Below are 12,268 nucleotides of genomic sequence, written 5' to 3'. Positions count from 1 at the left end.
TATTTTAAAGTAAAATATGATTTAATTAGAATATTAAAATCATAACAAAATAATTTAAATTTAAAAATCTGTAAAACTTTACGGATAATTAACTTTACTCTCATAAGTGAGTTAATTGAGATATTAGTCAGCTTAGTTTCGATTACAAAGTACATATTTAAATTTATAATATAAAAGTAGATCTATACAAGTGATTGAGGTAGGTGAAGGTTCAAATAGATGTGACAATTTCTAATACAACGGGATTGTAATAAACTTTTAAGAATAAATCTAACTAGTTCAATTTCTTTTGTACAATGAATTTTCAGCAACGACGATCGTCAATTTCATGTGATCATAAAGCGAAACTAGTTTATAATATTGTTATTCCGTCACTATTGGACTGAGATATGTTCTGTAGTTATAGAACCCAAATAGGGGTCCTTCATATACTCAGATAATTTACACGTTACGGTAAAGAAGAAAAGTAAAATATTGATGTAAAATATAGATAGGGAGTAATAATACAAAACTGATCTGGGAAGTCACCCTAACTGGTGCATGTCTAATCTGATGCCAACCGTCTTCAAATCAAATTGTCATGAATTTTGTCATGAAAATTCAGCTTCGGGAGCGTTTGTTCTTCGCCTCTGAGACAAGTTTGTGGTTGAGTATTCGTTATCATCAACAGACAAGCCAACACTCGATACATTGGAAATTGAGGTTGATACTGAATCTGGTTTGTGCACTTGATTTCTGAAGATCTGTGTCTGAGAAGCTGACCCTTGTGATTCTTGAGGGGTTTGATTCCCCTGAGCTTCTTCAGCAAGACGTTTAATAAGGTTCATAAATGTGGGAAGAAACTTTGATGAAATGGATAGTAGTCCAGGCAGCTGCAAATAGTATATCCATAACGTTAACAAAAATCAGACAAGGCTAGTCACTTTTGTAGCTGATATTCAATCATCCCTTTTATTTATCATTGCTTCTTTTACAGTAACATTCAACAAAACAAAGTCAACCTAGACAAATATAAAATTGTGAACTAGTAAATCCTACTCATTAAATTTATATTTAGTGAATAGCAGAAATCTTACGTCGTAGAATGTTGTGAATTTTTTAAAAAAAACAAATGTCAATGGGCCTAATTAGTGTGTGTATGTGTGCACATAGCATGATTGTAAGATCATTCACTTGGGCAGAAAAACCATCACAGAATCTTGACACAATCGGGAAAGGTAAAAGTCCACTCATACTCACAGTGCCATGTCGAAACTCTCCAGCTATGTCCATTTGTACCCAGATGGCCTTTCCGAGTAGATAGGCAACAAATATAAACATCAGGTAGAGAGGATTTCTGTTTCACATGTAAGTCAACAAATTTAATTATTAAACTGCTGGGAAAAAGTGTCCAATGAAACAATAATTAAATTCATAGAGTCTGCAGTTTAATAGTGTCCAATGAAACATTAAAAAAATCAAAGTTAAAAGATTTTAGAAAGTGATATTTACTTTAGTAGCAACATAAATTCATTAAAACCAAGTATGACCATTGCCATTATTGCCCATGGAGGAGGTAACCAATTGTTACTCCGCTTGTAGGCCTCCTGAATCCACACCAAAAAAGAAAATGAGATAGTACCTTTGTTAGTATGCCTGCAGTTAGATAAGTGTCAAGCAAAGATAAAGGACAAGAATGACATTTTCATAGGGTCTGCAGCTAGAGAAAACAAAGGACCAAAAAAAGACACAAGTAAACTTCACCTAAACCTTTGAGAACCGTCAGATTAAAATTTTAACTTCATAATAGTCATTGATCTAATTCAATTATGTAACCTTCATTTCAACATTTTTGAGTCATCGGATTGAAACTAGTAGTCGTTGTTATGATTCAATTTGATATAACATTAATGGAGGATTATTAATTTTTAAAACTTAATCTTTTATATATGTTTTTTTATAAAAGATAATTATGATTGAATGTATTTTGATTTACTATTTTTATTAAATAGAAATAGATAAAACTACTAAAATAAGAGCAAATGGGTGCAGAGAAGTTGTCAAGTAAAGGTTAAGGCATGCATATGGTTATTAATTATTGTATCTCAAACAGAATAAGTAGACAGGAATAATAATAATAATAATAATAATAATAATAATAATACCATATAGCATATGATATAATATAACATGATTTTAATGTCTATGCACTAATAGTGTAAAATAATTTTATACTGTCATCCAATCACAAATTACCGTTTGAATTACTTTAAGATAATTATTTTAAAAGTCAATAAATTTATCATACATGATGGGCTGTAATTAGATGATTGTGTAAAACTTTTTACACTGTCAGTGTATAAGTTTTTTTCTCGTAATATAATATGATATGATTTGATTTTACCTGAGCTGAAATAGCTTGAGTAACTGTATACTCAGTTTCTCCCTGAAATTGTCTCCACAAAGCTTTGCACTGCACTGGAGTGATAAGCACATCTTCTGGGGAAACCTACATTTTATATAGATTATCAAATATATTTTTTACAACATTAACAGAGTAAATCAGGAAACACAAATATCACTATATACTACCTCCTCCCATGTGCTTGAAGCCAATGGATCTACAGAAGCTTCCCTAGTTAGATATTGAGAAGATGTTGCAGCACTAGTTTTATCTATGAGAGATGAATGAAGTGCACTTTCAATGCGATCTGGCTTCTCATCCAAGCGTATAGCAGCCATATCTGATAGAAGCTTCAGCGACTGATACATGGCAGCAGAAGTTACTTTACATGGTGCTAAAAAAAAGGAGTAATTTCCAATATAATTTTATCTGTCAGTAAGCTAAAATTTTATCATTGAACTTGCTATCAATTACCGCAGAGCGAGCATCCCTTGTAATAGCTCTGACATCTTCCTTCCCAGTCCAAACTCTAGGTAGTGAATCATTATCATGATTGAAAACAGTAGAGAACCTGAAAAATATTACAGAAAGAAATCAGTAAGCCACCAAACTAATCCAAAAACTGAACATCTATCTGGAATAGTTCATTTTCTTTCATCATAACAGAATAAAATACAAATACAGTACATTGCATCCTCCAAAACAAAAAAAATGGAAACAACAACCAAGCCTTCTCCAGACAGGATCAGCAAACATGGAACAGTGTCATAATGTTCTATCGCAAATCATGTTTACAAACTATTGACCATTAAATCTTTCTTAATGGTTTGGCCTATAGTTTGTGACAGTCTCAGTCTCCCTTTACCTCAAGCAATTGAGCTACATTCCATCTGATTTACTCTGCTTATTGCGGCTTCTACAAGTCATCATTGCATATGCCCAAAACCACCTATAGTTAGTTTCTACCATTCCTCAACCATAGGTACAACCCCAACTTTTCTATAATATATTCATTATCAACCCTATCTTGTTTAAACATGTCCACTTATACAACATAACACTCATTTCTACTACATTGACTTTATTCTCATGTTGGCTTTTTACCGCCTAACATTCAGTTCCATATATGATAGAACATCACAGGTCTTATAGCTGTGCAATAAAATTTTCCTTTAAGCTTGAGTGATACCTTTTTGTCACAATTTCAAATATAACATCCCACTTGAACCCTATGAAAACAGCCAGCAACAACAATAATAATCAAGCCTTATCACATCTGATAGGATAAATTAGATGAATCAAAACCAAAATCTCAGTGAAGCCATTGAAAGCAAGGTCCTGTTTTAATGGTTTCACCTAAGGCTTTCTTATGTCTTTCACTATTTTTAATCAAATGAATGCAAAATTTCTGTCTCTCTGCATGTCTAATGAGGAAACACTTGCTACGTATAAAAGCTGAACATAATAAAATGCTGAAACAACTCAGTATTATGACTGTAACAGACAGAAACTTCTGTATTCAACTCTGGCACTGGCATTCTACCCTAACCAAAGACATCAATGAATGCAAAAAAATAAAAAAATAAAAAAAATAGAGTATCATGTTCATGTCTTGTTTCAATCAATCCAACTCCTGAGCTCCAAAACATCAATATTCAATAGTCAATCAACTTTTAAACACAGTTTACAATTCAAACCCAAATTTCACCAAATAAATGACGAGATATCTTTAAATGCAGTTACCTATCTTTCATGCGTATCAGAATCTTTCCAGCTTCATCTCTTGCTTTATTTTCCACCACTTTTCTTGCATAGTCCCTTAAGCTTTGTTGCATTCTTTCAACTGTTTCTTCATCCAGCTCAAAACCAGCAACAGAAGCAGAAAATTCTGATACAGCAATTTCAGTCTCACGTTTAAGTAGCTCTCTTATTGAAAGCCAGGTGTCCTTTCCACCTGCTTCAAAGAGAGACTCCACAGGCTCTGTCAACGCCTTGGCCAATTTTTTCTGCATAAGATACTTTTATTTTAGTGACTGATAGAAATAACAGGAATTAATAAAACATAACCCAGATCAACCAATTAATCACTTGCATAGCAACGACAACATTACCTCAAAATTAGCTGTTATCTCCGACAGTTTTGTACTGCGCATGGATGAAGTATGTGAATCAATATCACGGTGAAGTTTGTCTCGCACTTTTGAAGCACCCCAATTAGCTTGTCTTACAGCAGCATCTGGAAAGTGCAAATATTATTAAACAATCAACAAATAGGGGTGGGAGTTTAGTGATTCTAAAGCAAGTAAATACAAACTGCTGAATTTAAAGGGAGATAAAAAGAGAAAATAGAGAGAAAAAGAGATAGGATGGAATTGCTTAAGTGAAATTGATTATGTTGTCCTAGGTTATGCAAAACATCTATATATATAGACTCTTAATAGACTAAATGGGGACTATATCCTAGGCAATGAGTGCATGGGTTCTACTTTCCAAATACTAATTCCTATGAAAACTAAACACATTTAACGTGTTACTCAAACTGCACATTATTCTAACACTTCCCCACAAGTTAAAGCTTACTAATCTATTTTTTTTGGAAGGCAGAAAGTATATAATATTATTAATATGAAACATTAGTACCAGAAGTACTAAATAAAAATACAACAGCAGCTATGCTGCCAGCCTCCCAAAAAACATGGATAGACCCATCACAAAACCCCACCAACAGCTAAAGACCCAAGTTAACCAAAGGCCTCCATAAGGTTGGAAGACCAATGGTTAAAAGGAATATTAAAATCTTTATCCCTAGCTTTGTACCAGGACCAGGCTAAGAATAAGGCATCATCCATCACCTTGGAAGATACAAAAGGAATACCCTGAAAAATCAGTAAGTTCCTATGCTTCCAAATAGCAAAAGTTAGTGCAATCCACCACCCACACCATCTAGTGTGGTTTCTCCCTACAACAAAACCTTCACAAAATAACCTGAAATGACTTGCTGGAGAAATAGGGAAAGCTCCAATAGCCTGAATCCATCTCAAGGTTTCCCACCACAGAGCAATAGTTTGGGTGCAGTGAAAGAAAAGATGGCCTGCCTCCTCCTCCTCCTCATGGCAAAGAGGGCAAATAGATTCCTGCAGACCCACGTTTCTTCTTTGAAGATTAACTCTAGTAGGGAGCCTATCCTTAATAAGCCTCCAAGTGAAAATGGCAGCCTTTGGGGGAATTTTTAAACTCCAAATAATCTGAAAGTTCCTCCCATCTGAGACAGATGTATTCTGATTTGATAGGAGTCTATAAGCTGACCTGGTAGAGTATAATCCAGTAGGTTCAGCTTTCCACAGAACTGTATCTTTCAAGTGACACTGGATAGGATAAGCACTAATCTCATCCATGAAAGCCACAGCTACTCCCTCCTCATGTTCGAAAAGGTGTCTCCTCCACTTCAAATTCCATCTCCAAATATTCTGGTGGAAGCTACCCATGGTTGAGATAAGTTCATTCTGCTGCTTAGGGTTAGTTATAAATAAAAACTTTTTTAAATATTATGGGATCCACCAAACTTGGTTGAAAATGCTATATAGGGTTTTCTTAGAATGTGAGTTTGGGCCTAACTCAACCCCAAAAGCTAGCCCAAGGGATAAGGGTTGTCCCCTACTTATATATTCTATCTTGGCCTTATCTCTAGCTGATGTGGGACTTGGGTTTTTTCCAATATGATTAGTAAAACAGGACTACTGAACGAGGTAATTAGAGATTAACAAAGCTGGAGATTGACAGTCATTGAAAATTCACCAGAGGTGACAACTCACTAGAAGATTTAACTGGAAAGATTGCCAGAAAGTTTCTAGAAGGTGCTTAAAAAGTTATCTGTAAAGGTCATTGGCAATTGAAGGCAGCCCAGAGTTTGCCAGCAAGTCGCTGGAAGTTCATCAGAAAAATTTACCAGTGGATGATACCACTCTGATACTATGTTGAGTTTAGACAACGAAACATTGAATTAATATTAATTGAGCATTTGAGCTATACTGCAATGTAATCATGTCACGTTCATAAAATCTAGAACACAAACCCTTATTTATGCTAATCATAACCCTAACTAAATAAGGAAAAAAATCATGAGATATCAGGGTCAATGTAATTTATCTTTTACCACCAATTCAAACACAAATAGGATAAATCAACAAGAGACTCATAGTACTATGCATCCTTTGAGGGCTGATGCACTCACTTTTCTTCTTATAACTCAATCTAAGTCATATTTTAAATATGCTCTTGTGACATGTTTGTGAGATCATCCAAACTCAATAAATTCTCTCCATTAATTTAACAAACACGCAGCATCATAGCAATGTGTAATATCAGAAGCACTATTCTATTTTCCCCTTGATCTTCACCATATGAAGTCGCCCTTATATTTGTTAAGACTATGTACGGAAAGTAAGATTGCATATCATGTTCAATAGATTCGCATATTTCTTTCACACAAATACTTGGGAATTGGGATCATGTAAACCTTAGCAGAATAGGATCTAAATCCTACAAAATAGTAGTGATTCTCGTCAATTTTCTTCACTTTAAATATCCACATCCATGTAAGTCTTGAGTGGGAATGTAAAACAATCAAGGCCAAAATGACAAAATGACACCTAATACAAATTCATAAAGTAAATGGAAACTCAAGCTAGCATTGGCATTGGCACCTCAATTGTGAAGTAATTCTCAAGCATATGAAGTTACAACAGACAGTTACATGTTATGGAGAAGAATCATATCAGATTATTACCAGCAGATGCTTTGTCAAACTGAAGCATAGTAGACTGAGTCCAAGTGCGAACAGATGAAGCAAACCCTTCTCCATTGTTTAGTGATTGTTCCAGCTTAGTCTTAAAATCATCTAGAGCTTTAGAGCGTATATGCCCTAACAATGTTGTATAAGCAGGGTACACAAGCTGAAAAGTGGACACCAAGAAAAAGAATATAATTACAAGAATTTTATGTACACACTCTCTCTTTAGAAGTCCTTATCAGCAATACTTCAGTACTACAGTCCTTGGTGGTTTTTGGCTACTTATATTTTCTGATCATTAAGCAAGTGCACTTGAATAGAGTATTTCTGCATTATTTGATAGCCTTTTGGGAAATTTGGGCACAGAATCATTGCAGAGCAGTATAAATAAAAATATAGAGTATTTTCTATCCACCCAGCTGTACTTCACTTCCCCTCCTCCCCCCAAAGAAAAAACAGAAGAAAAAAAAAACACAAAATGGACTTCTTTCAGTTTGCTTGAGGTTTTCAGAGAGGATTAAGTTATTACAACAGCCCATGACTGCTCTATTAAAATTCAAAAATAAAATCATAAAGGGACAGCCAGCAGCCTTACATCCAAAGCCTTTGATTCCAATTGCTTTCGTTTTGCATTTCTCACAGCTTCATCAAAGAAGATTGCCTCCTCATCATATCTGTTGAAAGCAGATATTATCGGCATATAAAAAGAAAGATTGTCATGAAAACTCTTAATAGTTAATAATATTCTGTTTCAACAAACTTATGTCATGAAAACTCTGAATAGGATAAAGAAGTTTAGCAAAGCAATGAAGACCTCCCCGTGTAAACCAAAAATGAAAAATGCATCATAATTTAATTCGAAAAGTTATTATACTTCAACCACTCAAACATTTATAGGAATTATAGTGACAAGAAAAAAGTTGACTTAACTCAAATTAATCAGCAAACCAAGTAGTTACTGAACATAGATTTTTCTTCAACTTAAATAAAAGTTCACCAGCATCTGGAACTTACTGTGAAAGGCAGGCATCAATAATGGAGCTCAGCTTTTCCCCAAAACCTCGTACAGGACCCAATTCAATAGCTTCCTCCAATTCCAACCAACCCTAAGCCAAATTCACTCATGTGATGATTGATTCTAAGAATAACCAAAGCAACTGACAATAGAGAGGAAATGATGAGCACCTTGTCAGAGCGTAGTCGGTTAAGTTTTTCATTAGCAATCTCTTCACAACGCACTGTTGCAACCATTACCTGTTAAATAAAATAGCAAAATGGTAAGAAAACCAAACCATTGTTACATCCCATCCCAAAAATAAGGTAATAGAGAACCTTATGAGCTGGAAGATCGAGATCCTTGTTTTCCCGAATGACTTTCCATATTTGTTGTGCACTAATAGAAAAGGCAGAAGCAGGCACAACACCACGCCGATCACCAGCCAGACCTCCAGGCGCTATAGAATGGAAGAAACGCTGCCGTAATTGAGCAACCTGTGTGAATAAGTGCAACACTATGATCCACACCATATCCGAGATAAGGAAAGAACCCAAAATGGAAAAGTTTCAATACAAAAATTTCCAAAATTTCATTATTTGCATAAATACTCAGGGGGAAAACTATCAACCAGAAGAACCAGATCTGAAAGCAATAGAAATTAGAGATCACTCCAGAGCAAGGAAAAAGTATCCCAGCACAAACTTCTAAAAGCAATGCACTATCTCATGAATGGGTACCTCCTCTTTGAACTTGTCCTCCTTGTCCTCATAGCTTGACAAAGCAGTAACCTCCACCTTCATTTGAAGATTCATTAATCATATATCATAATATATACATAAACAGTTGGCACATGAAAAGGTGAGATAGATAGCTCTTACATTAAAAAATTCACTAAGAGGAGTATGTAGATGGGCTTGGGGTTTTCGAACGCCATCCCAAATCTGAGGAATTCATATCATGGTAAGAACTAATGATGAAGAAATACAAGAAACCACAATAAAGAAAAGAAAAGAAAAACTCAAATTTTATGGGAATCACACCTTCTGAATATCTTCTCTTAGAATAGGCTCCAAATTTTCAAGTGGGGTCTGCATAGACAGCCAGAAACATGACAAAAGATTGAATAGCATGAAATCACAAAAGTGTACATTCTCAAGAAAGGACCAGGATTCTAGACCTTTGTTTTATCACGTATAACAAAAAGCAATGTTGTTTTCCGGGGACTGAATAGACGCATCATGACCTAGAAATACAAGAAGGATCAAAGTGTGAAAACTCAAATATTGAATACCCAACCAGAGGGTAATCCATGGATATAAACTACCTGAAAAACTGTTTTTAAAAGAGGTTTATTTGCTGCTTGTTCTCGACCAATATCATGACACCACCTGTGAATAAAATAAAATCTTCAAATATTGTCCAAAATGGATTGAATGTTTGCATAAGTCTAATGTAAGCTCCCATAAACCATGAAATGGTGTTCTTATTATTTTCTGATTAAATCTGATTACTAATTTGACTCCAAAGAAAATATAGAATTTTTTTTTGAGAAAACACATCTACAGAAAACGAAAAAAGGTTATGCATATAATCTCCTTTTGCACCTCTCATTACAGAATATATTATATTCCATCCTACACTCACTGACATACAATGTCAGTGATCCTAATTACCAAGTGTTAGGTAGATGATAAACAAGATCATCTTAAAACACAAGTTACTAGAACAAACAGGCAATACACCAAGTTAGATGGAAAGATTTCCATTTCCAACTAGACTTCAGCTAAGCAATGTAGTTTCTAGGGACTGCACAAAAATGTAGGGTGTGAAGTTGTTAAGAAACTTTAAAATAGCCAAGCATAATGCCTTCAAGGATCGCCCCAGAATCTTATTCATCCAATCAATTATAAAGCAATAATCTAGACCTAAAAACTTACATGTTTATCAGAACAATATCTGATATTGCCAAAGCAAAAAGAGCACTCTGTTTCTCGAAAGCAGTGTCATCCTGAGAGTTATAATTAAAAAAGAAAAAGAAAGCAAGGCAATAGTGAGTTCTAATGTACATACAACAAAGAAAGAGAACAGGTGCATTTGTCGGTAAAAATGAAGCTAGAACCTGCTTTAAGGGGCACTGATAGCATACAATTCGAAATTTCAACTAAAGATATGGTCAGGGCATATTGATATTTATAATAGTGCAATGAAATTTTCATTTATAGAAAAAAAACAGTAAAGGGAAGCATCTTGCAAGACAATTGAAGGTAGCTTTGAATTTCCAACTAGGCTTGTCAAAAAAGAACCTTTGCCAGTTGGAGGAAAAAGAAACCACAAAGGAATTTGTAAGAAAACATTGCAGCAGAACCAAAGTCCAAACTCTCCTAAGATAATGGAAAACTAGTGCATAGAGTTGAATAAAATCAAGAAGGACTGCAACTAGTATCTCCATCAATGAAATTTTTATTGATTATAAATCCCAGTTGAAGTGAAGAGCTTGAGATGTTTTCTATAAAGGAGTTCTGTAAGGTAGAAAGGTTAAAAGCCCCAAGCAATTAGACATGCCCCAGTCAAACTAAGGGAAATGGAAACCAGTGGTGGAGGACTGGTGATCGGAGAGGGTGGCACACTGCTGAGTGAGAGAGATGGGAGTTTGAGTTTGAAAGAGATGACAAAGAGAAGGGAAAAAGAAAAAAAAGGATAGGGCAGTAAAAAACTCAATATCAAGTCTTATCCTGGCACTCATGAGATGATAGATAGTGTTATATTATTATAAGAGTTGATCAGATAAGACTATACTATCATGTGTAATCAGTCAAAACCCAGCACTTGTTAAGAAATTATATTATTTTCTTATACTATCAGGTCTTTCTTATTAGATGCTCTAAAGGAGGCTAAAATGACTAACAAATCACCAAACTGGTGTGAACATTACAGGTTTTATACATAGACAAAAATCACTTGTGTGAAAAATAAAACAAACAACAAAAGCCTTATCTCACTAGGTGACAGAAAATAACAGAAAATGAAAAAAACTTCTAATCCAGTATAGATTACCTCGCCTCTCTCTCTTCCATCAGTACCCTCTAAATCCATAGCAATTGTGCTTGGCTCAATCCCAACACACTTGGCTATCCAAATGCCCTTGGTCGTTTGCGATCTGCAACAACATGATACTCAATTACATGTTCAATAAACTAAAAGTCTAAAACATAACTGCCACCAAGAACGTCAAAAAGACATTCAGTTTTCTCTGCCCAAAACAACATCTCAATAATTTCAGAAACCGACCTTCCCCTGAAAGCATCCATCTCCCTGAAACTTGTGTGGAAAAGATGATTCATTAACGTGCTCTTCCCTGCTCACAAGAAAAAAATTAAAATATTAACTCACACAAGTCCATAAGAGAGAGCGAGAGAAAAAGAGAAGAAAGCTAACGAAACTTGATAACATATTAAAACTGTAAAATCAGAAACGGACATAGCAATAGCATCTCCAATTATAAGAGTTATTTATTTATTTTTACGCCATCACTCTATAGCTTATTCTCTTTCTCCTAATCCATGAATGCATCACAACTCAACTTCACTTTCAAGTTTCAAGACAACTAAATCTAAACCGAATCACTAACTAAAACACGCAACTTCAGAGCATACTTAAACTCGAAAAGCACACTTCAATTAATCGATCCAAGCTCAACAAACACAAAAGAATCACAGCACAAGTTCGAGGGAAGTAAATCAAGCAATCGGAATCGGCAAGAGTGGAAGATCGAAGGAGGAATGAACGCACCGCTACTCTGAGGTCCCATGATTGCGACGACGGCATAGGAGAGGCCGCAGGAGGCGAGATTGACGGTTCTGATAAAGTTGTCGAGGCCGGCGACGTTGAACTCGCCGTCGCCGTCGATGAGTTGCGTGGCGCAGCAATCGTCGTTGGCCATGGCTCGTGAAGCTGAAGTGGAAGTTGAGATCAGAGAGTTGGAGAACTGAGTTTGGATCTCTGATTCGCTTTGCTTCGAGTGGAAATTGTTCTTTGATTGTGGTGTGCGTTTGCTACTGCTGCCACCGAGGGAAAAGGAATGAAATGATGAGAAGAAACA

At 35.3% G+C, this 12,268-nt stretch overlaps 1 protein-coding gene across 1 annotated transcript; it reads right to left on the bottom strand.

Annotated features, from left to right (window-relative positions):
- Positions 1–245: 245 nt before the first annotated feature.
- On the bottom strand, positions 246–12,268 carry LOC114388566 (protein ROOT HAIR DEFECTIVE 3 homolog 2-like). Its single transcript, XM_028349112.1, has 22 exons — positions 11,959–12,268; positions 11,458–11,524; positions 11,224–11,326; positions 10,107–10,177; positions 9,494–9,557; positions 9,347–9,412; positions 9,210–9,257; positions 9,048–9,110; positions 8,907–8,963; positions 8,505–8,663; positions 8,358–8,426; positions 8,187–8,278; positions 7,768–7,846; positions 7,170–7,335; positions 4,495–4,619; positions 4,127–4,389; positions 2,858–2,954; positions 2,572–2,742; positions 2,384–2,488; positions 1,492–1,586; positions 1,240–1,336; positions 246–872 (listed from the first exon to the last, which is right to left on the bottom strand). The coding sequence occupies exons 1-22, from the start codon at positions 12,107–12,109 to the stop codon at positions 591–593; spliced, it is 2,490 nt and encodes an 829-aa protein (XP_028204913.1). The 5' UTR covers positions 12,110–12,268; the 3' UTR covers positions 246–590.

The sequence above is a fragment of the Glycine soja genome, chromosome 15, assembly GCF_004193775.1.
Source record: "Glycine soja cultivar W05 chromosome 15, ASM419377v2, whole genome shotgun sequence".
In the NCBI taxonomy this organism is placed as follows: Eukaryota; Viridiplantae; Streptophyta; class Magnoliopsida; order Fabales; family Fabaceae; genus Glycine; species Glycine soja.
The sequence above is the reverse complement of the archived record's forward strand: the minus strand, read 5'-3'. Positions and strand labels throughout refer to the sequence as shown.

Coding starts and splice junctions, on each gene's coding strand:
- LOC114388566 (XM_028349112.1), bottom strand. CDS start 12,109: ATGGCCAACGACGATTGCTGCGCCACGCAACTCATCGACGGCGACGGC. Junction 4,620..7,169: donor GTTTGACAAAGCATCTGCTG/GTAATAATCTGA, acceptor TGCACTTTCCAG/ATGCTGCTGTAAGACAAGCT. Junction 1,587..2,383: donor CTCAAGCTATTTCAGCTCAG/GTAAAATCAAAT, acceptor GTGTGGATTCAG/GAGGCCTACAAGCGGAGTAA.